Genomic DNA, 25,262 nt, shown 5'->3' with positions numbered 1-25,262 from the left:
ACAGGCCCAAGTCTGCCCTCCAGAAGTCCAGAGTGGAAGTTTTGTTGGTGCCCCTCCTTGTTACACCAAATATTGAGAACTCTATTTTTTCACGGTACCTGTACCCCAGACAGTGGTGAACAGATGAAGTTCATTTAATTATTAGGGAATCTTCTGGTGATATCCAGTACCTGGACCACAGCAGACTTCCCTGTGGAATGGATCTGGTCGATATACAGGGTCCTCAGTTTCCCTTAGAAGGGAGCCACCTATTACCACTACCCTTCTTTTCTTCTTAGTACTTGAGGTTGTGATCTGTCAGACAAAGTGCAACTGGGAGACTCTCCAGACAAAATTTTTTCTTTAGGGTCAGATGTTTTCATTTAGTGTCATGCCTTACCCTCTGCATCCAGGGCCTCATACCTATTCTGTCTGAACAGGTGCTGGGGGTCAGGATGGCATTTTATTACCTCCCCAGTAGAGACCCTTTCCATTGCCCACTGCCTCCTAGGTCTCCTCCTTCTGCCTGATCGCAAGAAGGGCAGGGCAGGGCTCCTCTGACTCCTGCTGAGCTCCTCTCAGGCTTGGAAAGGTGTAACTCCACCAATTTATTTCTGTTTCGCTCTCCCAAATGCTCCTCAGCCTTTCCACTTCTCCCTTAGGCTCTGCCACCAGACAGAGCAGAGGATCCACCTGCTCACACTGCACACAGGTGTCCTTCACACAGTGCTCTGGTGTTAACACCAGGCTCAGACCCTCCCTGCACCAGGGGCCTGCACAGCTGCCTCCTTCCTGGGGTTCTGTTTGAGTCAGTGCACTCTTGCTGGCAGCAGCAGCAATGGCTTTTGATCATTTGTAAACCATTGCTGGGGGAAGATGAGATAAAAAGGCAGAAAGAAGAAAGAAAAAAAAGGCAAGCACCTCACAACCATCCAAAAGAACCAACCCACTGCACAAGGAGGGTGGGTGGCTGCAGCCTTTCTGCTCAGCCTGCTCGTGCAAACTGTGCAAAAACTGAAAAACACCGCGCAAACTGCACAAAAACTGCCATGCCAAAACTGCCGTGCCAAAACTGCCGTGCCAAAACTGCCGTGCCAAAACTGCTGTGCCAAAACTGCCGTGCCAAAACTGCCGTGCCAAAACTGCTGTGCCAAAACTGCCATGGCAAAACTGCCGTGCCAAAACTGCCGTGCCAAAACTGCCATGGCAAAACTGCCGTGCCAAAATTGCCGTGCCAAAACTGCCATGGCAAAACTGCCGTGCCAAAATTGCCGTGCCAAAACTGCCGTGCCAAAACTGCCATGGCAAAACTGCCGTGCCAAAACTGCCATGCCAAAACTGCCGTGCCAAAACTGCCGTGCCAAAACTGCCATGCCAAAACTGCCGTGCCAAAACTGCCGTGCCAAACCTGCCATGGCAAAACTGCCGTGCCAAAACTGCTGTGCCAAAACTGCTGTGCCAAAACTGCCGTGCCAAAACTGCTGTGCCAAAACTGCTGTGCCAAAACTGCCGTGCCAAAACTGCTGTGCCAAAACTGCCATGGCAAGCCCTCATTTGCTGTGGCAGGCCCTCATTTGCTGTGGGCCAGGTCACTCGCAGTGGCTGGAAGAGGGTCCTTTAGTGCCTTGGTTTTCCACTGTTCTCTGTCCACTTACAGTGTCTGACTTCCATACAAGCTCTCTGTGTTAAAATCCCATGACTTCTGCCTACTTCCCTGGGCTGTTTATTTCCATTTTTTCCTACTTGCCTTCCTCAGCCTGGACCCCAGGTGATCCCCTTTCCCCTTAGAAGCAATTAGGTTTCCCCAAAGTAAATTTCAACCTGCTTTTGGTTTTGTGGGGTTTTTCCCAATTACATTTGTTTTCGTGCCATTTTATGACCTAGACTGTCACCAGCACATTTTGTTCTTCCTTCCTTCCAGTCTTAGGGATAGTTTTAGCTCCAAGGCCATTGTCCTGCTGTCAGAGAAGCTTTTGAGATCTCAGAGCAGAGAGGACTTTTTTATGAGAGGAGATTGTGCATTCCTTTCGCTCTGAGGACATTCTACTACCATGCACTGGGATGGGACCCAAAAAGCTCTGGAACATGAAAAGGTCTCTCTGGGAGTTTGCTGTCTCCCTGCTGCACAACAAAGGCCCTTCCCATCTCAGAGCCTCTGTTTTCATGCATATAAAGCCTTGAATGTCACTGAAGAGATGCAGTGCCTGAATTCATCCATTTCCTTTGGAAGTGCTCTGGGATGCTCTTGTGAAAGGTGGAGTAGGGAACAGGGCAGGTCCAAAATGGAAGAAACAAAGAGTGATGCTGGCAACATGTAGCTGCAACCCAGATTCATCTCCCCTTCCCAGGGAAGTCCTGCAGTGGGTGCTCTGTGACCTTTATCTGCCTCCCCCAAGCAGCTCTGTGGGGAGCTGAGGTGGCTGCTGGATTCCCCCTCAGTTTTGGCAGAGGCTTTGAGCCAGAAGGTTCTCTTGGGGATGCTGGCTTTGGAAACCTCTCCTGATCTTGCAAGTGTGGAGCAAAACTACTTGCTGTGCCAGTGAACAACAAGTTTTACCCTCTGGTCCATTTGGGACCCCCAAGGCTTGGGGTCAGCCCTTGCTGGGGAGCTGCTGCTGCTCCTCCCCAAGTGCTTTGCTCTCCTGCACTTACACTTCTCTCTGCAAATACAGGGCTTATTGAACAATTTGCTGGCTTTGTCTCTCCCTGTGGCTGCAGGCAGTGTGATTTGCTGCAGCCACCAAAAGAGGTCTGGGTGGAGAACTTAATGGAGGAGAGAAGAATAGCGATGAAGACGGGCTTCTGTGAAGATCGCACTGCCATCCTGAAAAGGAAGGTCCAGAAGAAGATGGCAAAGGTGCAAGAAAACCCCATGCTGTTCTCCAGTGACATTTTTTACATTGAGCCAATGGTAAGTGATAGCTGAGAACCTCACTTTCCTCCTCTTCCTTCTCTTCTTCCTCCTCCTGCTCCTCCTCCTGCTCCCACCCATCCCACCCCTGCCCCCCTTCCCCCGGCTGCATCTCTGGGCAGATCCTCAGCAGGCTCGATGTGCTGAGAGGGAAGACATGGAGTTTCTGGTGCGGCTGCAGAGCTCCTGCTAAAAACATTTCTGCCCTGCAGGCTCAGGGCAGGGCTGGGAGCCTGACAAAGCCGAGCTCTGCAGCCAGGGTTCGAGCTCAAGGGCACTCCGTGCGTGTCCTTGCCGTGTCCACAGGGACCAGCTGTTGTAGGTAGGGGCTCCCCTGAGCTCCCCTGAGGTGTGTGGGGTTTAGCAGAGGGTGGTGGAGCACTGCCAGTTCACATACTGACCTGAAGCATGCAGTGGTTCCCTGGGAAAAGGAGGCCAAAGTCAGCCCAAGATCAATTAGAGAAATTCCAATCCCTTCCTGTACCCACAACTTGCATTATTTCTGAGTCTCCCTTCCAGTGTCATCTGTGAGCCTGGACAAAAGGGTGGAAGGTTTAGATGGGCCTTTAAATTTTCTTGCAGACAGGGACAGAAAACCTTTTCCTTTTCTGTTTATGCAAGCAAACCCCCACATCTTCCCATCAATCAGAGCCCTGATTCTGACTATTGGCATTGTGAGAGGTGATGAATTCCTGGTGTCTGCACAGTGCAAAATCCCTTCTCATCTTGGAATAGTCCCAACCCCTACTTTCTTTCAAAAAGAAAGTTAAACTAATATTTTTATTTCCCAGGGAGGAGATCATGTTCTCTCTTGAGAAGAGCCACCAGTGCACAGTGGCAGTTACATACTGTAGCTGACAGCAGCATGATGTGACCAACAGCTTGTGTCAGAGCAGTGGGAATGTTGTGGAGAGTGGGAGCTGATCAGCTGAGCACTGAGAGCTTCCAGTGTTGAGCTGGGTTTGGAGCGTTTCCTTGGGCTCCTTGTGTTCTTCACTCATCATTGATACTCTAAATAAAGGCTTACAGGACTGTGGTTGAAAACAAGAAATGGGAAGTTTGAAGAACATTTTTTGCTGTCTCTTTCTGTTTTAGGAGGGGGTGATTGGGCCAAATAGTTCAGCCGAAATCAAGGTGACCTTTAAACCCCAAAAGGCCCGAGAGTATCGAAGTGTGGCTTACTGCAATATCTCAGGTACAGCTCCTTTCCCCTGCTTCTCTCAGCCCTACTGAAGCCATGGTGCAAGCCTGAGCCCACTGGGCTCCCCTGGAACTGCTGGGAAGAGTCCCTGGGCAGCAGGGCAGTGCTGGCACATCCCACTGCCCCTGCAGCTTCCAGGGAGTCTCCTGTGCAAGGCCAGGGTCAGAATCCTGGGTCTGGGTTACTGATCCCAGAACAACCCAGGCACTGCAGGGAGAAGTTTTCATGGCACGGCTTTGCCAGCATTTCCTCAAAGGCCAGAGCAGAACAGCTTGAGAGAACAAGCACTAAGCCCCTCTAGACCAGTGACCTCCAGCATGGGTCCATTTGGCATGGATCCATCATCAGGCAGCAGGAGCTGAGTTAGAAATGTGCTCCCTGAGCCTGGATCACCTCCCACTGCCCAGACACCACCAGACCAGAGGTGGCTGAGCCCCACTGAGCCCATGGTCTTTGTAGAAGTATCACCCTTGGCCAGCATCTGCTCCCAAGAGCCCTGCCCTGGGTAGGGACACCTCCCACTAGAGCAGGTAGCTCCAAGCCCCAAGCAGCCTGGCTTTGAACACTTTCAGGGCTGGAACCTCCACAACTCCCCTGGGGAGCCTGCTCCAGTGTCTCACCACCCTCACAGTAAAACATTTCTTCCTAATAGCAAACCTAAATTTCCTTTCTTTCAATTTATACCCATTACTCCTTGGGCTGTCATTACAGGACATCAGAGATGTTTTAAACTCAGCAAACTGGTGGCTAAAATTGGAAACCAGCCCAAGGAATGGGTTAGAAATTGGAAGTCAGCCCCAAGGGATATCTCCTGAGGGAAGAGAAGGGTCCATATCTTCTCTTGCAGCGTCAGGAGCTGGTTGCATCCAGCTCAGAGCCAGGGGCTAGCATTCAGGCAGCCTGGAAAATACAGTATAACTGTGGGAATTATTCTACTGAAATGGACATCTCTCCCCAGGCCGTGGGAGCAGGCTGCCCCTGCACCTCAGAGGGGAAGGCCAAGGACCCTTGCTTGAATTCAGCTGTCATATGCTGAAACTTGGAAACCTTTTTATCAACACCTCCCACGTCTATGAGGTGAGCAGCAGGGGTTGGGATGGATCCTGATGGCTCCTGAGGCAGCAGCAAGCCTGGTGGACCTGTGGAATTCCTGGCAACATGGGCAGTTGTGGGCAGGGAATATTTGATGTACTGGTCAAATCTGGGGGGGTCAGAAAGGTGTGTCTGGTGTTCATGAAGCCCCAGTCCCTGCTTTTTGGCAGCCAGCCTTGGGGATCAGCTCAGAGGCTTCCTGCAGAACAGCCCCTTGGCATATAAACCAACACTGGGTCAAAAAGCTGCATGTTCAGAGGCTTTTGTGGCAGCACCAGACACAAAGCACCTTTGCACTGGGCTGTTCAAAAGTAGCTGGAACAACTGGCTGCATTTCAGCTCCAGTCCACTGCAAACAATTCTCAGTCAAGTGTCTCCTGCTTATTCCTAGAAGTCACAGGAAAGCCATCCAGCCTCCTGGCTCAGTGCTGGCCCTTGCAAAGGGCTTGGGAGTTCTTTCCCTTGCTGACCACTCCCTCACCACGCTTCTGCCATGGTGTACTTCTGGCTCCAGAGAGAGAAAAGTGTTCCTGGGAATAAAGCAAAGGATTTTTCTACCTGTTTGCCTCTCCCCCAGTAGTGTCAAGTTTGCAAAAAAAAAATAAAATAAAGAGACAGCAACTGGAAGAGGTAGAAAATGAGGCAATGCATCATGCCAGACACTTCCAAGAGCTTGGCTGTGGAAGACAAAGGCACATTGAGTTTCCTTACCAAAAGATGGTGCTGTCTATACATTTTGATGCTGTTGCCTCATTATCAGTGTGTTGTTCTCATGATTTGGGAAAAGGTGAATGAGTAGATGGAACTGTTGGAGCTGTGCTAAGTGGGGCAGTGGCAGCTCTCTGGTGATTGACTACGCAGCTGCCCCACGTTGCTCTCAGGGCCAGCTCTGAATGAGCTTGGTGATGCTGGCCAGAGCTGGAGTGCTCTGTGTCCATGGGATAAGCCCAGGGTGACTCTGGTTATGTGGAGTTACTGCTGCTTTGCAGGAGAACCCAAAGGCAGAACTTGTCCTGTTGTATTTTTTTGACTTCTGCCATTCAGCAGCACAAAGCATCTTCTGCCTTTTCTGGGTGTTAATTGCATCATGAGACAATAACTCACAAGAAGGGAAGATTTTGCTATTATATTTCCATTTTGCTTTCTTGCTGCTGCAGGTGAAACTCATTAACCAAGGAGTTCTTGATGCTCCCTTTGTATATATCCCTTCAACCACAAATGTGGGCTGCTGTTTCAAGTTTACACCCGAGAAGGGTGTCATTGAACCAGGTGGGATCCAGACTATTCAGATCTCCTTCAGTGCCACCATACTGGGGGTGTTTGAGGAACAATTCCATTTCAGTGTGTCTGAATCTCCTACGCCTGTGATCCTGACAATTGGGTAAGGACTCTGGGAACTTGCTGGGCACATCTGTAGCTGTCTCTGGGACATCCCCCACCTACCTCATTTTGGGGTTGAGCAGAGGAAAAAGGTGTTTCCTGAGGTCTTAATCTCTGCTCTGATCCTTGCATTGCCTTAGTGTGAGGATGCCTGCTGCCCTATGTGGTATGTGGGAGCTGGATTGACTCCTCCCTGCAGGGATCTCCCTCTGCCTTGGGCCATGGCAGGCAGTGGGATGGATCAGCTTTGGGCAGTAGCTGCTCTGGGCTGTCCCACCTGAACACCCAGCAAAGCTCCCAGGGCTTTGGAGATGGGCCAGCCTGGGTGATTCTGCACCAGCAGCAGTGTTTTTAGAAACTTCTGCTCATAATCCATCCCAAATGGGCAGCAGCAGCCTCACCTCACCTGTCATGGCCATGCTGTGGGGGACAAGCTGTGCTCCCAACTCCTGTGCAGAGAGTGCTCCAGTACCTCCTGTCCACAGCCAGGAAAGGGCTGGGAGACAGGGAACTGTGCAGCAGGAATGTGCCAAGGACATGGGCATCATCCCATGGGCTGGTGCCTTTGCAAGAGATCATCCTGGCCCAGCAAAGGGAGAAGGGGTGATAATAGGGGAGGCAGAGCTCAGTTCCACAGCAGCACGAGGGATTGTCCCTGCTAGCCTGAGCCATGGGCTGCTAGGATAACGTCATGCAAGCAGGAAAGCTGATGCTGGCTGCTCTGGAGCTTTGCAGCTAGGCTGCTGCTGTTGGGAGGCACTGGATCAAGGCAGTAAAGAAATGAAAGCAATCCACAGTTGATTATACCAATAAGATAAGGGAGATGGATAAAAAAGAACAAGAAAATTATTAGTTAGCAAGACAAGAGTGGTGAGTAGGTCTGCCCATGGTAGAGAAACAATTATGCTGGCTTTGTTTTTGGAGGAAAAGTGCTGCTTTTTTATTTTGGAAATCAAGAGGGAAACTTTCATCATCACTGGTGACAAGCTGGTCTTTTCTCTAAACTCTGTCTGTAATGATTGCGTGGGTCAAAATCTCCTGAGAAAGCTCCTCCATGGGATCACGAGTTTGAGCTAAGAAGTAGCAAAGCAGGGAGCCCGTGGCTGGAAAGGCTGGTTACAGAAGTTTGTGGGGACACCTTTATGTCCATTACATTACAGATGGGGAAACTGAGGCAATGGAGCCATGTCTAGGTGTGTGTTCAGGGTCCACCAGCAACTCGGGGGGCTTCTCCTGCCTGCCCTGTGCACAAAGCCCCACCAGTGGCTGTTGGCTGCCGGCCACTTGGCTTTAGCTGCCTCCTGCCCACACGGACACTGTGCTGAGCACATGGTGCTGTGTTGGTTTGAAGCCCACGGTACCCCTGACCCCAGGCTTTATGTCCCCGAGCCAGGGCTGCCACATGCTTTGTGACTGCCTTTAACCGAGGCATTTCCTCCTGCTCTGTGCTCGTCATCACAGGGGCTGTGTCAGTGGACCGACTTTACACTTCGACGTCGGTGAGCTCCACTTCGGTGACATCTCCTTCGGTGAGTGTTCCCTGGGCTTGGGCACAGCGTGAGGGATCTGTGCGTTCCAGAATGGACCACTTGAACATAAAAACATCCATCACTCGTCTTCTGCCACAGCAGCCTCTTCAGGCTGGGAACTCCAGGACTGCTGGTGCCTCAGGTAGCATTTTGCCATTGTGAGATCAAATAGGACCAAGGAACAGAAACCCAGTATTTTCTGGTGTTTCTGTCCTGATTTAAAAGACAGATGTCTGCCAAGGAAGGTGGGAATCTTCCTGGAATGGAAAGATGACCCCCTCCATCCAAATTATTATACCTTTGAAATTACAGGGCTTCCAGGCAAAAATATGGGGAAAGGAATAATAGTTCTTTACTAGAATGTATCAGGACAGCACAAACAACAACGCAATAAAAGGAGTTTCCAACCTGCCAAGTGCTGTTTCTCCTCTTTGGTGTAGTTATGATCACAGGCAGGAGGAGCTGTGGGCTCTGGCAGGGCAGTGATCCCTTCCCAACTGGGAGGGAGGAAGGGAGGAAAGGTCTGCTCCCTGCCAAACCTCAGGTCTGATTTCACAACTACCACAACTCCTAAAAACCCTGAACAGAAAAGCCCACCCCCAGAGCCACAACCCCTCAAACCGCTATCCCCCTTCCCAGACCAAGGGGAAAATTCACTACGAAACCTAAACATATAACACTGAACTTTTTAAGAAAACAATTTGCCTTTCCTGAGCTGCTTCTTCCCCTCCCTGCATCACCACTGAGGCACTTGTTAAGTTGCCTTTTGAATAAATGAAACAAGAAAGGCAACAGGTAGAAATATGATTCTGTAACAGGAGATTCATCCTACTTAATCCAATTTCATTCCTAAGGTTTCTTCAGCTGAAGGCAGCTGTTTTATCTTTGCTTCTTTTTAACTGCTGACTGTTGTCTGCGTGTGGTGGCCTCAGTCTCATTTGAGGTTTGGACATGTGGGTTTGTCCTTTTTGTGCCCCTCTTGCCTCCCTGCTGGAGTCACTGCTGGAGCTGGCAGTGATCACTGGTGATGGGCACAGAGAAGCTCTGGGCTGTGCCTGCAGTTGTTTTTTTCCCCATCTGTGTTCAAATGACTCTTGGTGAGCAGGCCTGGGAGAAGTCTCCTCCCCACAGAGCTGGCCAGCCAAGCCAGATGTCCAGTGCAGAGCAGTGGTGGCCGGTATCTGGGCTCTGCAGGACATCCCCACCATGTGTGGCTGGAGCTCTGGCTTTCCAGGATGGAAAGCAAATCTCAGAGCTAACGTGGGGTAAACCCTTGCAGGCAGCAATCACAGGGAGCAGCATGGCTGTGATGGCCCCCTTTGTTGGGTGAGGTGGGACATGGTTCCTAATTGCTATCCTCAAAGCAAGGCTCGGGTTTGCCTCCAGTTGAGTGGGCTCTGAGCTTTCACCTCCTCAGTCTGTTTGGCCCAAACCAAGAGATGCCTTAAGGATCCTGCAGAGAGAAACTGCATTAGGGAGCTTTGCATCATGTTCTAGCTCCTGATTCCATGCTCACTTTCTTTTGCTGTAGCTTCTTCTCAATGCTGACTCACTGTTTATATATCTTGAAAACAGAGGGAGCATTGGCAGACTTAACAGGGAATTTTACAGCTTGAATTTTCAGAGCAAATGCTCGGTCTGGATGCACACTCATCAGAGGCAAATAACTGATGCTGGTTTGGGGCAGGTGAGGGAGCTCCTCCCCATCAGAAAGAGAGAAGCTTGGAGTGCTCAGCAGGGCTAAGAGTGGGCATTTTCAAGGCTAAAGTTTGGAATCAGTGTCAAAGCGAACTAAGTGACGATAATTCCTCATGCAGCTTCTCGGTGAGCTGAAGTTCAGATAGTAAAGAGCTAAACTCCAGTCACACTTTCATCCTACCAGGATATTCACATCAGGAGTCACGACACAATTGGTGGCTAAATGGATATTTGTGTCCTTTTCCTAGGCTTTCCCCACACCATGACCTGTCGCCTCACTAACACCTCCCCGGTGTCCGTGACGTACAAGCTCCGCATGTCGGACGATGGCACGCAGCCTGCTGTCAGCAGCTTTGATCAAATCTGCAAGGAAGGTGACCCATCGTGGAGGAAGGGAATTCATTTTTATGTGGAGCCAAGGGAGTTTACAATGAATCCCAGCCAAGGGACCATCCTCCCCCAGGGACACCAGGATATCGAGGTATGGAAAGAGTCCAGCCATACACGCTTCAGCACCAGGGCTGAAGCCTCACTGGAGTGTGGGAGGGCTTTAGCTCTGATACCAGCTTTGAGCACGGTGTGAGTGAGAGATCTGCACTGGCCTGAGGCCTCTGTCAGCTGGATAACTCGGGATGTTCCTGAAGGAGCACTGTTTTGTTCCCAAAATCACAAGCTGAAATCAGGTACCAGATGGTCAAGTACTGGAGCCATTCTTGTGTTTTTGAGAGTGATTTCTTTGACTGAAAGCAGGCAGAGGAAGGATGAGGACAGAAGGCTGCTGTTTGTGAGATATCATTTTATAAAGCAGTTCACTTTTCTTCTTGGTCTCGTATCTCCTCTCCTGGGGAGCAGAATGATTTGTGTTCACTGCAGGGATCTTCAGTGGAGACAAAAACTCTTCAGTCATGAACTGCCCAGCACCTGCTGGGCCACACTTTGCCCTCAGCTTCCTGCTGTAAATCTGAACTCATTCTGTCCAAGTCAGCAGATTTCCTCTGCATTTATGTCATTGTAGTCAAATGAAAAATTGTCCCTTTAATTTGAATACAGTGGTTCATAGAGCTTTAGCCTAATGTTTTAATTCAGCTGACCTATGCCATGATAGCAAGGTGTGTTTAACAAATCTGGTATTGCCAAAAGGCTTTTGTTACTCTCAGAGACTGTGCTCTACACATAGACCAGCAGAAGAATTAAGGCAAAATCCTCCCTTTTCTTACCATGAAACAAGAACTGGGTAATGAGCTTTTGTAAGGAAAAATTTACTGCTCTCCTCTACCACCAGGTGACCCTGTGTTCCAACACGGTGATGGAATACTACCGGAAAATGCTGGTGGACCTGGTGGGCCTGGAGGGTATTGGCAAGGAAGTGGCATCAGTGATCATCTCAGCCAGGTACCAGCACTTCCCTGGCCTCTCCCAGCACACTGCCTGGCACAGGGTTTGCTGGCTGCAGCTCCCAAGGGAAGTGTTGTTTAATGTTCTCATGTTGTGAGCAGCTGGACATGAGAACAGCAGTGCTTGGAAAGCAGCCTGTGGTGAAAAGCACCCCTGCTCACAACCCAGCACAGTCCTGGGCCTTATTCTAGAGGGACCAGGAATGGTATCATTTATCATGGCCTGATTTTTGATGCTTGAGCTGGAACAAATTTCCCGAGGGCCTCCTCTCCTTTTTCCTGCAAGAGATGGAGTTGTGCTGGCTTGTGAGCACCCTACATTAGTTTGGGACACACCAAGCAGCCTGCTGAGAGTCAGGGTCTGGTTCTGTTCATGAGGGCACGTGACAGTGGGGAAGTGGCTCACAGCCAGAGTGGGGAGAGCAAGATCTTAAGACGGGAAAACAGCCCCTGATGTGGCAGGTCAGCTCTAGTTTTTCTCCTTCCCTCTGCTTCCCATTTTGATCTTTAATGTTCTCGACTTAAACCAAAAGTTGTTCTTGCTGCAGCAGAATCCCATCCTGCCGTGCTGCTGTGGGCGTCAGTTTATTGACAAGAGGGATGCAGTTCCCTGGTGCTGTTCCCTCTCCCAGGCAGAGCCATGCAGTCAGTGCCTGGGCTGCAGTTTTGTCAAGCAAGTGCCAATGGGGAGTGCATGGACCTGTGAAGGACTGAGGGAGCTGTAGGAACTGGGAGGGGGTGATCACCCACTCTGTAGGGCAGGTGGTGTCCCATGCCCTCCAAAGCTGGGGCAAACAGCTGAGTTTTCAGGCAGGGCAACAGCCCCGTGGGAGAGAAGGGAGTCATTTTTACTGAGACACTGGAGTCATGTGTTCCTTGAGCCTTAGTGAGCACTGATCCTTGTTGGGAAGGCTCCTCCAGAGCTCATGGATCACTAGGACTGTTACAGGAGTCCTTGCAAGCCTTCTGGGGTAAAGGAGAGGCTGAGGCAGCTGTAGGACAAAGTGCTCTGCCTGGAGTACTTGGCAGCCTCCAGGTGCTGCCTCTCAGGGTTTGCCCCTCCTTGACAAGATGTGTTGGAGTGGGAAGACTTTGAAGGCAGTTTATCACTCTACAGTGATTTGATGGTTGTTAAATGTCTGTTTGACAGTGACAAATGTGTTATCTTGGGGGTAAATGTTCTCTGTTCTCCCAGTATCTCTGATTCCCTTGGGGTCATCTCTTTTTCCCAGCTGTCTGGTTCCTGAGCTGAAAGTGTACCCCCAACTCATGCGGTGCAATAAGTGCCACCTGAAGGAGCCATATGAGAAGAAGTTCATCATTATGAATAAAACCGACATTCCTGGCTGCTACGGGCTTATCCCCCAGGTTTGGCATTGCATCCACCTCCTCCTCTCAAATATTATTGAGGAGATTATCAGGGGAAAAAAGGGTTTGGATAAGACTTCGCTGGTTTCTCTTCAGTCTTACTCAGATCTGCTGAGAACAGGATCCTACCTGAATGTAAACTTTAGGAGGCAGTTTAACCTCCCGAGGAAACAGTTTCTAGTCTTCAGGGTGTTTTCTCGTGGGAGATCTTAGAGGGTTGTGAAAAGCTGCTGCATCCACAGTCACCAACACCTGTGCTGGCAGCCTCCTTGCAGGACCCCCTGAGAATGCTAAGCCTGCGATTTTTGCATCTTGTTTGTGTCTTTTACCTTTGTCCTGGGGATTTTTAAAACGTGTGTAAGTTGCTGTTGCAGTGCATGTTAAGGAGTTTAATTCAGAGGTCCCTCTGAAATTGCATTTGATTCTGTCCCTTCTAGAAACGCAAGGAGGACTCTCCTGTGTTGTACTCCAGCCCCAAACCCTGTGGCATTGTCCAGCCTCGCAGCACTGCAGAGATTCCGGTTACGATCGAAGTCCAAACATTGGGCGATCATCGCACCAAGGTTCTTATTGGCGTGTTTGGGGATGAAAGAAGCCCACTGGTGAGTGCAAGGGGAAAGGGGAGATGTGTGCCTTTGTGCAACTCCTCCTGGCAGGGTGCAGAGTGTGCAGGGATTCTTCTGGGGAAAATGGGCACAGGCTGGAGAAGGACAGAAGGGATTGGTGGCATAAACAGCTCATGCTTTATAGGTGGCAGTCTGTGTCCAATGCAGAATGTAGTTCATCTAAGATGGAACTGAATATAATTTTAGTTAATTAATCTTTCAAATGCTATTAATTTTGGAAACATCTGCTTTAAAATGTCTTGTCATCTCTCTGAGCACAAAAGAGGATGTCAGAAGACTTCTGGGAACCTTGAGGTTTCTGCAAAAGAAAGGAAAGCTGGCATTTGAAAAGTAGTTGGAACTACTTTTTTTAACTTTTATTTAAACATATGGAAATGATGATACCAAATTCCATGGATGGCACCAAACATCTCAACCTGGGCCATTGTGGCACTGCATGAAAATCAGTCAACGGGAAGGCCAGGCAGTGCAGGCTGTGCCAGGATTCCTGAAGTTTGACAGAACAGTTGTTTTCAACTGTCAGGCTGCTTACCTTAGAGAGGAAGAGTTTCTCCCCACCAGAATAACCAGTTGTTTAACTGTCAGTCTGGTCTTAACTAGAGATTTCTTGCAAAGCTCTTATCTTTGGGCAAATCATTTGTAGTTTGAAAGTTTCTCTTCCTTTAATCCTTTTTAATTTGGAGGCGAATATATATATTTTTTTTTCCCCAAAAGCCCAGCATTTCAGCTGGACAATAGTAACTGTCCCTAAAGAAATAATTGAGCAGGGTTGAGCTGTTTAAATTTCATTAAGTTTTCCTGTTGTGGTTTGTTTTGGGTTTTTTTTTAATCTTTCTTGCCTGCTTCCTGGAACAGAGAGCAGAAATACTGAGCTCTGGACAGCTGGCAGAAATCTACGGAACTCCAAGGGTGATACAGTTCGGCATGATCCCAGCACTAGAGCCGAATCCACAAATTTTTACCCTCTTCAACAAAGGTCTTGTCCCTACAGAATTCAGGATAGAAATCGTAAGTATCTGTGGGGCTGTTTTCCAGGGAAATTGACTGGTCACTAGCAGCCATGACTTGGTTTTTATATGCAAGATTTCCATAAGACCCTGTGTGAGAGGAGGTGAGATTCTCCAATATTCCATCTGAACAAGGCAAGAGGAACCTGGCTCTGGAGTGGTTTTAGCTGGGGCACCCCTCAGTGAAACCAGGTGCAGAGATGTTGGAGCAGAAATTAGTCTGGATTGTGTTGACAAGTTCTCCTTTAGTTTTATGGAAGATTTGTATCTGTGCGTACATCACATTTTTGGAGCTCTGAGATCAAGAGAAACCTGTGGTACTTTGCTCTCCAGAGAGTATGGATTTCCTTATGGTTTCCCTGTTCTATCTACATTTGCTTTGTGCCAAACTGCTGTTCATAGTAGGGAGCAGGGTGTGAGATCTGTCCTCAGACTGCTTGTGGGGAGGCAATTGTCACACCTCCTGTGGGCCAAGCCAGCTGGGCTGCCCACACAGAGACGTGGGGGTTGTGCACCCTCACAGCCTGTGATCTCTGTGCTGTTGAAGAGCATCTTTGGGGACCAGCTGCAGAGAAAGGCTGTTTAATACGTGGAGGCTGCATAGGGCAGAAGGAGCAGGGCTGGTGCAGCCAGGAAGGGCTTGTAGGCTGGGGCTGGGTGTCTGCTGGAAGGGGAGATTTATGAGGGGCTTGAGGTTTGTGCTTCTTCATGCTGGGTGTGTTGAACTTGTGGAGCTGCTTAAAACCTGATACTATGGACTTGTTTGTGTTTGTGGATAAAGCATCAGGGCACGTGGCAGAGTCTAGTCACAGCCTCCTGGGCCAAGGAGGAGCAGGGTGAATTTTCCTCTTGCTGCTTTCCCAGCTGTTTGGGGGATAAATGTAACCTCAAAGTGAGGGATTTTTCCAGGACAGCTTTCTCTAACTCCACAATGAAATGCTGCTTTCAGCCTCTGCAGGGAGCAGTGCACCTTGACTGGGTGGTCGTGGTGTGTAAATGATGGGTTTCACATGCTCGTACCAGAGCCGGACTTGCAGAGCTGTGTCTGTACAGCTGTGCTGGTGCAAGACCTTTCTTCCCTCCTTTGGGCAGCTTCCAGCTCTCTTGCCCAATCCATGGAGTCCACGAGAAAGCAGATGACAAGGGCTCTTTGGAAGAGTGGACCATGCCCACAGAGCACATGTCATCCAGTTTTCTTTCTGCTTCCTGCTTTCCTGCTTTGCTATAACCATTTTGAGGTGGCTTTTCCAAAGCAGAGGGCACTGGGGCACCTCTCTACAGCTGATGGTCAGTAGGAAGTGAGGGCTTCAATCCTTCAGGGGATCTTGAGGAGCATTGATGGCCCCTTGGGAAGGAGTAGTTTGGTGTTGGAGTTTTGCTCAACTGGTTTTGCAGAGATATTCTTCAGGCTCTCAGCAGTGTCTTCCAGCTGTGTGGTTTCTGGAGTGGGATTTGAGCAGTCATGACTTCCTCTGGCCTTGAGCCTTTGTGAGAAGCCAGGAGAGAGAAAGCAGCTTTCCTTGGCAGACACTCCAGAGCAAGACTGGGGAAGGAACACTCTCCTGAGGATAAGTGTCCCTTGGGTTGGGCAAAACTGGGTTAATTAGGTGAGTCTGTTAAAGGAGGGGAAAATACAGGTTGTATGAGCTCTGCTGTTGCCTGATAGTGTAGCTTAAATTTAGGGGAATGAAGCCTTTATGATTTTTATCCTCCCCTCTTCAGTCTGTCCTTTTATTATATCCCACAAGGGACCAGAGTGTATGGTTTCCATCCTAAATGCATATTATGCTTGTCTTACAGCTTTATAAACCCCAGTGCTTTGTTATTGAGCCCAAAGAAGGAGTGATCCCTGCTAGGGGTGAAGTTCCTGTGACTATCACAGCAATCCTGGATGACGTTGGGATTTTTGATGACTCTATGCAGCTGTTCATTAGGAACAGCCTTTGGGCCCTCTTTGTACTGAAGGCTGTGAGCACTGGCACCACAATTGTCATAGACAAACCATTTGCCCCGGAGCTCAACTTGGGATACCAATTCAGGTAGGAGATCTCTCCTCTCCCACCTCTCCTTCTGTCTCAACAAGGAGTAGTTTTGCTGTAGTCATTCAGGCAAAATCTTCTGTAGTGTTCCAATCCCTGACTCCTTCCCTGAAGGCAGATTCCTTCAGAAACATGTGGTGGCTAGTGGAGAGTTGTTAGATACCCTCAAAAGTCACTGAAAGGGAAACCAGTTGCTAAATGGCCACTGAATTGTCTTTACTTGTAATACATTTATGTCCTCACTTGATCAAGCAGTGGTGTCACAGCTCCCCCAGAAAAAAGGTTCCCAAAAGGGCGCCCGGGTGAGGCGGTCCCTCCGTGGGGCTGAGGGACCAAGGGCAGATGGCCTCACAGCCTTCCCTTCTGAAATGGCACTTCCCAGGCAAGCAGGGCCTGGGAACAGAGAGACAGGAGGGCACCAACCCCCCCAGGAAGGCAGGAGCCCCCAGAGCAGTTCCAGGGCCAGATGGAAACTGCTGCTTTGTGTGGGGCCCGCAGTGCCACTGCCGCTTCCTCCTGCTGTTCCTGGGCCCTGCTGCTGCCCTGCTGTGCCCAGGGCCTCGATGGCTTTTTTGCTGCCAGCAGAGTTTGCAAAGTTCACTTCAAAACAGTTTCTAATTGCAAAATGAAGTTCTACAAATGGCTCTCAGTGCAAAACCAAAGCTGCTACCAAGGAGAGGGGCCCTGCTGCCCTGGTTTCCTCTCCTGGAGCAGGCAGACAATTTTTACCAGCTTGCTGGCATCATCCAGAAACTGCCTCCGATCTGGCTTTTAAAAATGCCTGCAATCATACCCCCACACACAAGGTCCCCAAGTGCAGCATCTCAAAAGATTCAGTAACAGTTTTGGGTGCAGATTAATACAAAATACAGTAACAGTATGAATCACCACAGAATAAATACTTTGGAGGAAAACACCAGGTCTGTTAGCCCCACCTGGAAAATGCTCCATTACCATTACAAATATATTTCTCTTTGCAATAATGACATCAGAAGGGCAGTTTATCAGACACTGTTTCTGGTCCACATTAAGAGCTGGAAATGAAGACAGTCTCCAAGTTATTAATACCTCATTGCTCATTGGGAGCAATCTGAGGACCAGGGAAATTGCTACTCCCATACTATTTTCCATCCTGGCTTCTATTCTAGCCGCGTTCCCTGTATTCATCACTTCAAATTTACAAACGGAGGCCACCATGTCCATCGGCTCCTCTGGAGAGTGGAATGCTACAGACCACCTGAGGAACAGGGCCAGAGCGTCTCAGCCCTCAGTAGCTCCAAGACCAAAGATGATTCTGAGACCCCCAAGCGTACCACCCCCCTGTTCAAGGTGAAGCCACAGATAATGGACCTGCAGCCAGGCGAGTCTGTGGACATGGTGCTGCGAGGCTTCTCCCACATCCCACAGGTGAGGTCCCCACCAAGGGCTGAGCCTGGGGAACCATCAGATCCCCTCCCCTGGGCTTGTTCCACAGTCCCTTGACATTTGCCTGGGGAAATGAGCCTTCAAGAAGCTGGTTTAAGACCACACATTTCTGTGGCAGCACCAATTGCTTTCCATGCTGGCCACCATCAGACCAGCTAAGGCTTTATTGTGATTCCACAGCTACCAAAACTATCAAGTGCTGATCCCAAAGTAGGGGTGGAAGGAAATATTGCTCTTTTGAGGCAAACAGTGTTGCATGCTTAGTCAGAAAAGAAGGGCATGGAAATAAATTACACTTGGACTAGGAGCCCAAAAAGAAAGTGAATTAAGTGCCAAATCGTTTATCTGGGGTAAACACAGATAAAACAAAAGCCATGTGAAGGGAGGGAAGTTCTCACAAGTGCCTTTTGTGGGCATTGGGGTGCAGTGTTACAGACAGCTGAATGCAGAATAAATAAGCTGCATCATGGGAAGAAAAGGGGGCAGTGACCACTGTAACTCTGTGGCAGGAATAGGGCCTGTGGTGGGTGCTGAGCCAATGCAGGGCATTTGCTGGTGCCCTGCCACCATCCACTGGTGACAAGTGACTCTTGCATGCAGGCGGTGCAGGATTATGCGGAGTGTGAAGCTGGCATTGCAGCAAGCACCATGACGCAGAAGATAATAAAAACAATCATTACCTGTGAGTTTATTGATCCCTCTATAGAAGTATCAGCCAGAAAATTCTCCTTCCGGGTGGAGAAGGTAAGTCTCTGGATTGCATCCTGGCATTTAGCAGCATGGCTGAGAGTGGGGCGTGCTTGGTTAAAGCCCTTCTTTGCCCTTCCTGAGGCACTTTGTAAAGTGAGTGAAGATGCTTTTAGAGATGAGACTGGTATTTAACTTCCCCAAAGTAGAATTTCAGTTACAGCTGCACTGCCAAGTAGGTTGTGGCCACTTCCAGAGAAATGACAGTTTCTCTGCTGACTGTAAAGGGAGGTTTTTGAGGATCCTCCAAGGCACGGTGATGTCTGTATACCAATTACACCGATGCTGTAGGGATGCTGGGGAAAAATGGAGGTTCCTGTGAATTCCTCAGGCTGACAGGAAAAACCCATCATCTCCTGTGTCTCTTTGCCTTCTCTGCTGCTGGCATGGATGCTTTATGGTATAGCTATAAGGTATAGCTCTGTGCATTTCCCTTGGCCTCACCTGCTTCAAAGGACCCCCAGACATCCTGCAGCTGCAGTGATGATAACACTGAGGCAGAGCAGGTGCCCTTTCATCTCTGGATCCCAACTCCAGCATTATCTTTCCCTCTCCTGCAATTTGTCTGAAAATGAGAAGATGTTTCATGATTTGGATTCTGTAGTTTCAGGCCTCTCCTCTGGTTCCCAGGCTTCCACTGAAGTAGAATCCCTGGAACAGGCAGTTCAGATGTAATACAGAAGCTTTTCAGCTCTCCCTGATTCTGCCTGGGTTCTGCTCAATGCCACACACACAACTAATTTATTGCATACTATGGCACAGCACCTGTTTGATATCAGTACATCCAAAACTAGTTTCCCAAACTCTCTGGTTTCTCTAAAGCATGCAGGAAGCCCAGCACAATGAACAGATAGGAAGGAAGAGCCTAGGCTGATCATAGCTTTGAGACCACACACACCTTGTCCCTGTAGCAGGGGCTGCAGGACACGTGTTGCAAACTAACTGCTTTTACGAGGCTGCTAGAGCCAATAAGGTTGTAAGAAATGACAGCATGTGAGTGAAGATCATCCAGTGCTGTTCTGCCCAATAGAGAGACAAAACTGGAGACAAATGGCCTGGATTCACTTTCTGCTTTAGACTTTGTTCAAGCAGCTGCCTCCTCTTAGGGGCCTATTCCCTCATCTGTTCATGGGAGTGTTGCCCTGTCCCCCAGAGGATGCTGTGGTTTCTAAACATGAAAAGCACCTGCTATAAAGAGAAATCTCCCGGAAGGGTAGAAACAAATAGAAGGGGTAAACAGACATGTATGCACTTCTGGGGTTGAAAAATGCAAGATGCAGCAGAAGCAGAAGGAGATCTATGGCTAATTAAGGCTGTTTTTCCTTGTTTCCATAGAAACCAAATGATGTCCTAACTCTGCAGTACAAGCCTTTGACTTTAACAAACACCTGCTCCCTGCCGCTCGACCTCATGCTGTACTTGGAGCAGCCGTTTATGGTCTGCAGTGTGGACCAGCAGCCCCTCCCAGATGGCCAGGTGAGCAGCCCTGGACTCCTCCAGTGGGGCTGGAACAGGAGGGATGTGGTTGGTGTCTTTCTGTTGGGAGGCCCTTGAGTCAACAAGTTTATTGTGTAGCATCAGCAGTGGGCTGGCCTGAGCTGCATCAGCAGAGCTGCTGAAAGAGTCAAAATCTTACCTGAATTGAGAAGATCTATCCTGGCTTTAAGGCACAAGGAGGAGGGAGCAGGCAGCTAGGCCTGGACATGCCATGCAGTAAAGGTGTCTCCTGGAGAGCATCCCAGCTCTCCATCCCCTTGTATTGCTACTGAGCAGAGAAACGTGAGCCTGAGGGAATCCTGGACTGAACTGTGGTGCCTGCAGCCAGACCCTTGCTGTAAAGAAATGAACAATGAACTGAGAAGCCCATACTGGGGTCACACTTCGAGTATTTACTGTTTATGACATTTACTATTTTCATGCTGTCAAGACCTTGGGAATTAATCATGCTACAGGTGATTAATTACTGTTCATCTCCTCGCAGCCTGTGAGAGTGGGTGTAGGACAGACCTGTCATCTCTACATTGCGTTTGACCCAGCTTATAATCTGGATTTTAATAGCTGGAAAGAAAAGAAGGTTCTGAAGATCAATATGGTCAGGGGCCATCCTTTTGTGGAGCATATCATCCTTTGGGGAGAAGCCCACTTCCCAAATCTCCAAATCCAGCCCAGCACCCTGGAGTTTGGCTACATTGTGGCTGGAACTGAAACAGTGCATTCTCTGAAGATGACCAACTGCAGCCCCCTTCCTGTCAAGTACCACTGGTCATTCCAGGCAGACAGCCAGGTGTACAAGTTCAGGTATGTGCACCTTTGCCCTCTCCTCTTCTTCCTGGTGTGCTGTTTGTACTTTGCAAAGAACAAAGCTGTTTGCCTAGGACCTGACAAACTGCTTCTGTCTTCTCCTTGTGCAAATAACACTGACCAGCTGTGGTCAGGCTGGATGCTCAGGGAATAGGTTTTCCACCAGTTTGGTGCTGCGTAGCCCCCATAATGGTTTTCCCTGGGAAGGAAAGCTGGGGCAAAAGCTGCTTTCTCAGACCTCTGTGGCCTGAGGCGATGTCCACCTTGATGAAGGGCTCCTAATCCCAGCTCCCACAGTGATGCTGGAGGCCCTTTTGGGGATGCCCTTTGGGGGATGCCCTTTTGGCCCCTCTGCTTTGAGATGGGTCCTCTCTGCAGGAGCTGCTCGCTGCTCCTTGCCCTCCTCCCTTGCCTTGTGCTGGAGGATGCCCAGAAAGTCCCAACAACAGAGAAAGAGCTACTTAGAGCTCTAAGGAGAGCTACTTAGTGCTAAACATCCTGTTTCCTTCCCTTTCCTTCTTTTCTGAGACAACTCCTTTAGTGCCAGGACAATTCCTTTCCCAGGGGTCAGCTTTCAGTGGACACCTTGGATTCTTCACTCCCTTTTTTGTGACACTTGTTACTCATTTTGACTTTTCCCCATTGCAACATGTCTCTTATGGGTTCTGTACTGCTGGACAGCAGGACTTGTTCATCACATTATCTCCTATCCCTGCCTCCCAGAGTTTCTACTTTAGAGTGAAAATGTCATTGTCTGGGCACTGTGGTCCTGAGAACCATTGCCTCAAACCATTCATTAAAACCAGACAGTGGAATAGATGATTAGGGATCTCTTGGGGGTTATGATAAGAGAGCCCCTCATCCAGAAATGAAACCCAGCCTTAGATAAGAAGCTGCAAAGCTAAAGACAGTTATTCTTTGGGGAGCAGGTCATTATTGGCACTGAATGCCTGTCTGGCAATGGAGCATCCAAGTTGTGTTTGACTGTGTGGGGAGCACTTGCAGATAGCAGGGTGACAGGCAGGCACAGCCCAACTGTGTCCCTCATGTGGCTTTAGAAAGACAAGCAGAGTTACCCTAAGCACCTGCTTCAGTTTAAAATGGGGAATGTGACCTGAGTCACTTGTAGAGCTGCAGAGTTTCTGGTGTTGGGCATGGGGGGGGGGGGGGGGGGGACTGTGCTGGCTCATCACTGGCCAGATGTGTCCTTGGTGCCTCAAATCTCACCTTTTTGCTTGCCTTCTCTGTCTTTTCCTCTCCCACTGTGCTTTTTGCATCCCCACAAGGTTTTAATCCCTGTCCTCTGTAGCTCCTCAATGCAAGCAGTTGCAGCTGCCTGCACCACTGCTATCTCAGTGTCATCTCTGCGCTGCTTTTAGAACAGACCTGCTCCAGCCTGGATTGGGAAGGGCTGGATCAAACCATTCCTGAGTTCAGTGCACCAGCACCCAGCCAGGGGCTGCATCCTGACCAGGAGCTCCTCATGCAGGTGTCCCTCCCTCCCACTGCAGGTCCCTGCTCACAGCTATGTTATTTTCCAGATATGAGCTTTACCCACCTGAATTCACACCCCCATCACCAAAGGTGAAGAGCAACTGTTTGGATTGCTCAGCATCTGGAAATGAGGAGGAGACAGACACCATGAAAGAAGCACGGCATCTTCTCCGATGTTCAGCATCAAAGGTAGATTTTCTTGTACACCTACTGCTTGTGTTGCCTCCCCAGCTTGGACCAACAAGTCATGCTCGTGCTGACATCCCTTTTTGCTGCCCTTCTGTCCTGTGCCCTGAGAGTGAGCTGGGCAGCATGGCCTGTGGCTGGACATGGGGTGTGTAGGAGAGAGAAATAGGAGAGTTTTCCTTGGAGAAGCCTGCTCAGATCCTGTGTTGAGTGTGGGACTTTTTTGCCTTGTTTTCTTCACAATGTAAGATGAGGCTTTTATTTGCATCATGATGATTAAGACCTCCAGCTTCTTTCCCAGAGCAAGCTGTGATGAGTCCTGATCTCCATGTACCCTCTTCCCAACCCTGCCAGACCACCTGTTTCCAGGTCTCTGCTTTCACCCAAGGGTTGGTATTGCAGTGGTGGCCCTGAAGCTGTCTTATAAAATGAGACTTTGCAAAGTGGCTCTCTCCTCCTCCTAGCATAGAAAACGGTTTGTTTTTTAGGTGCCACCAGATACGCCTGGACTGTTTTGCATCCCAGTGGGGTTGTCAGGATTCAATCACTCTGTGGACATACCGTGGACTCCCCTAGAAGTGGAGAAGGTAAGAGGGAATCTGTCTCACTTCCACATTTTCAGTGTGGCAAGCAGGGCTGTAGCTCCCAGTCCCACTGGTGGCCCTCAGCATTGCCCACGGAGGGGCCTCACCTCCCTCCAGACCCATCACAAAGTGCTGCTGAAGCAACTGGTTGTTGGACAGGCCGTGCAGGACATGTTGTAGGATGGCCCAAGGACACTGTGCAGCATCTGTGAAGGGCACTGCTCCTCCCTGGACATCATCAGGTGGTCCATAGGAAATTTCTGCAGGAGCTTTTGCTCTAGCACCTTGAGAAAGCAGTATATAAATCAGAGAGAGAAGGGAAAAGCCTCAGGAGTCAGATGAGCTGGGCTGGAGTCCTTCCCTGAGCTCCCTGGGCTCCAAGAGCTCTCAGTCTGAGTCTCCTCTTTTCCTAGAAGCAGTAAGCAATGCTTTTTAAAGGCAAGTTGTTGATCAGAGATAATTTCTACTGCCAGAAGACATCCCAGTTCACTTTAATGTTGTGTATTAGTGCATTGATCCGTGAGTATGGGAGAAGATTTTCACCATGGTTCCTCCACTGGTCAGTGGCATGGATACAGGATGAGATCAGGATGATTCTGGCTGTGTTGTTTGAGGAATAGATCCCTCTGGCTACAGCTGCACTTTGCTCCAAGGTGCTCTTCTGCATCCATTTCCGTGCTCAGCACCTCAGTCTCTCCTGTCCTCCGCGCAGGTTTTCAGTATCCTGCCACTGTCGGGTGAGCTACAGCCGGGAGAGAGACAGGAGGTCTCCTTCACCTTCACTGGCCACCTCAACACCATGGCCCAAGTCACAGCGCTGTGCCATGTGGAAGGAGGCCCCACCTATGAGGTGGAGCTGACCGGGGAGGCCTCACGCATCAGCTACTCCCTGAGTGCCCAGGAGATCAACTGCGGCTCCCAGGTACCACACGGGTCCCCGGGCACGGCTCCTCGCCTCGCTGCCTTCCTGCCCACCTTGCTCCAGAACTCCCTTCCCAGCCCCTTTGTTGCCTCTGGGGCTTGGAAGCACAACCTTTGTGGGACACATCCGGCATCCAAGCTGGTTTAAAATGACCCTCTCCAAAATGTTGGGAATGCCTCTTTTTCAGGGTACCTAACATTGCCTCCTGGGACAGGCAGGGTCCCAGTGGGGATGCTCTGAGGGGCATGTCCCTGAGACATCCCTCTGCTGCTCCATTCCTAAAGCCTGAGCTCCAAGGAGATGCTCTTGTCTAAAGCTCTTGCTTAATCCCCACAATAACCAAGGGAAGAAGTTGTCTCACTATATTAGGAGACTGTCCCAGAATGATCCCCACGTCACTCTTTTCAGTTGAAAACCCACAGCTATTTCCAGCTGCTGGCCCTGTCTGTGTTGCTGTGTGACTCCCTTGTTGCACGTATGTTGCTTGCCAATACTTGCATGTAGGTGCCCTTTCTTCTGGAGTGCCTCAGTGCTGTCTCTGTTTCTCCTGGCTGTTGGTGACCCCTCAGAGGGCCTGTGTTCACTGGTTCATTTATTACTGGCCCTCACATGGTTGTTGCCACACCTCTGTGTGCTGCCAGAGCTCCCTGGTCCTGTGCAGGTGCCCTGTGCCTGGGGGTTCCCTGGGTTCCCAAGTGCCCCTATCTTCTCTCTGGTCCCTGCTCCCATGTGTCTGCTTTCAACTGCAGGAGAGAGGAAGGAGATTCCCAGCAGCAGGAATGCTGGGTCTGTAACTTCCTGCTCATATGCCTTCTTTCCAGATGTTTAATGAAATTCATCACAGCACAATCACCCTGGCAAACACTAGCAAGATTGGATTCAACTGGGTGCTAAAACCCAGCACTGCAGATCAAGATCTGCCTGGTGTGTTTCTGGTCCAGCCCACCACTGTAAGTAGCACAAGTGACTGACCCCAGCCCCGTCAGGTGGCCCAGGAGAGTGTTAAAGGGACAAAAGAGCAGGGGTGGGGGGTGAAAGGGGGGGGAAAAAGTTGGAGGGGAAGATCCCAAACCCAGCTACGAGAGAGAGAGAGGGCTGTAAGCAATTTCTGCTGGGGGCAGAGAAGGTCAAACAAGTGCCCTCCTGATAGACTCCCCCATGGCCTTGGCTGGTGGGTGGCTCTGCTGTCACACGGCAGACATTGGCACGAGGCACAAGTGGGTTGGCCACTGTCCTATCCTGCTGTAAGGGGAGTAGAGGCAAATTCTGTGTGATAGATTTCTTGAACGAAAATAGGGCACAAAGGCAGCAAGTATTATGTCTGGAAACCGTTTATTGATAAAGGGTATGGTCCTGACCAGAGGGGAAAAGAAAAAAGA

General features: G+C 49.7%; 1 protein-coding gene across 3 annotated transcripts in view; it reads left to right on the top strand.

Moving 5' to 3' along the window:
• The window catches only part of LOC111942194 (axonemal central pair apparatus protein HYDIN-like), a 71,030-nt gene that overhangs the window by 12,221 nt on the left and 33,547 nt on the right, over positions 1-25,262 (top strand). For all 3 annotated transcript variants that reach the window (XM_086848116.1, XM_086848117.1, XM_086848115.1), the window contains 19 exons: positions 2,698-2,890; positions 3,986-4,085; positions 5,050-5,168; positions 6,341-6,564; positions 8,025-8,092; positions 10,039-10,271; positions 11,073-11,182; positions 12,417-12,552; positions 12,990-13,154; positions 14,034-14,186; positions 15,986-16,224; positions 17,373-17,631; positions 18,250-18,393; positions 19,732-19,872; positions 20,378-20,694; positions 22,239-22,380; positions 22,866-22,964; positions 23,674-23,883; positions 24,705-24,833. In XM_086848116.1, coding sequence (XP_086704242.1) covers positions 2,698-2,890; positions 3,986-4,085; positions 5,050-5,168; positions 6,341-6,564; positions 8,025-8,092; positions 10,039-10,271; positions 11,073-11,182; positions 12,417-12,552; positions 12,990-13,154; positions 14,034-14,186; positions 15,986-16,224; positions 17,373-17,631; positions 18,250-18,393; positions 19,732-19,872; positions 20,378-20,694; positions 22,239-22,380; positions 22,866-22,964; positions 23,674-23,883; positions 24,705-24,833 — 3,181 coding nt within the window. The remainder of the gene's footprint in view (positions 1-2,697; positions 2,891-3,985; positions 4,086-5,049; positions 5,169-6,340; positions 6,565-8,024; positions 8,093-10,038; positions 10,272-11,072; positions 11,183-12,416; positions 12,553-12,989; positions 13,155-14,033; positions 14,187-15,985; positions 16,225-17,372; positions 17,632-18,249; positions 18,394-19,731; positions 19,873-20,377; positions 20,695-22,238; positions 22,381-22,865; positions 22,965-23,673; positions 23,884-24,704; positions 24,834-25,262) is intronic.

The sequence above is a fragment of the Cyanistes caeruleus genome, chromosome 12, assembly GCF_971803275.1.
Source record: "Cyanistes caeruleus chromosome 12, bCyaCae1.hap1.1, whole genome shotgun sequence".
NCBI lineage: Eukaryota > Metazoa > Chordata > Aves > Passeriformes > Paridae > Cyanistes > Cyanistes caeruleus.
Note: the sequence above shows the minus strand (reverse complement) of the source record. Positions and strands in the feature narration are given on the sequence as shown.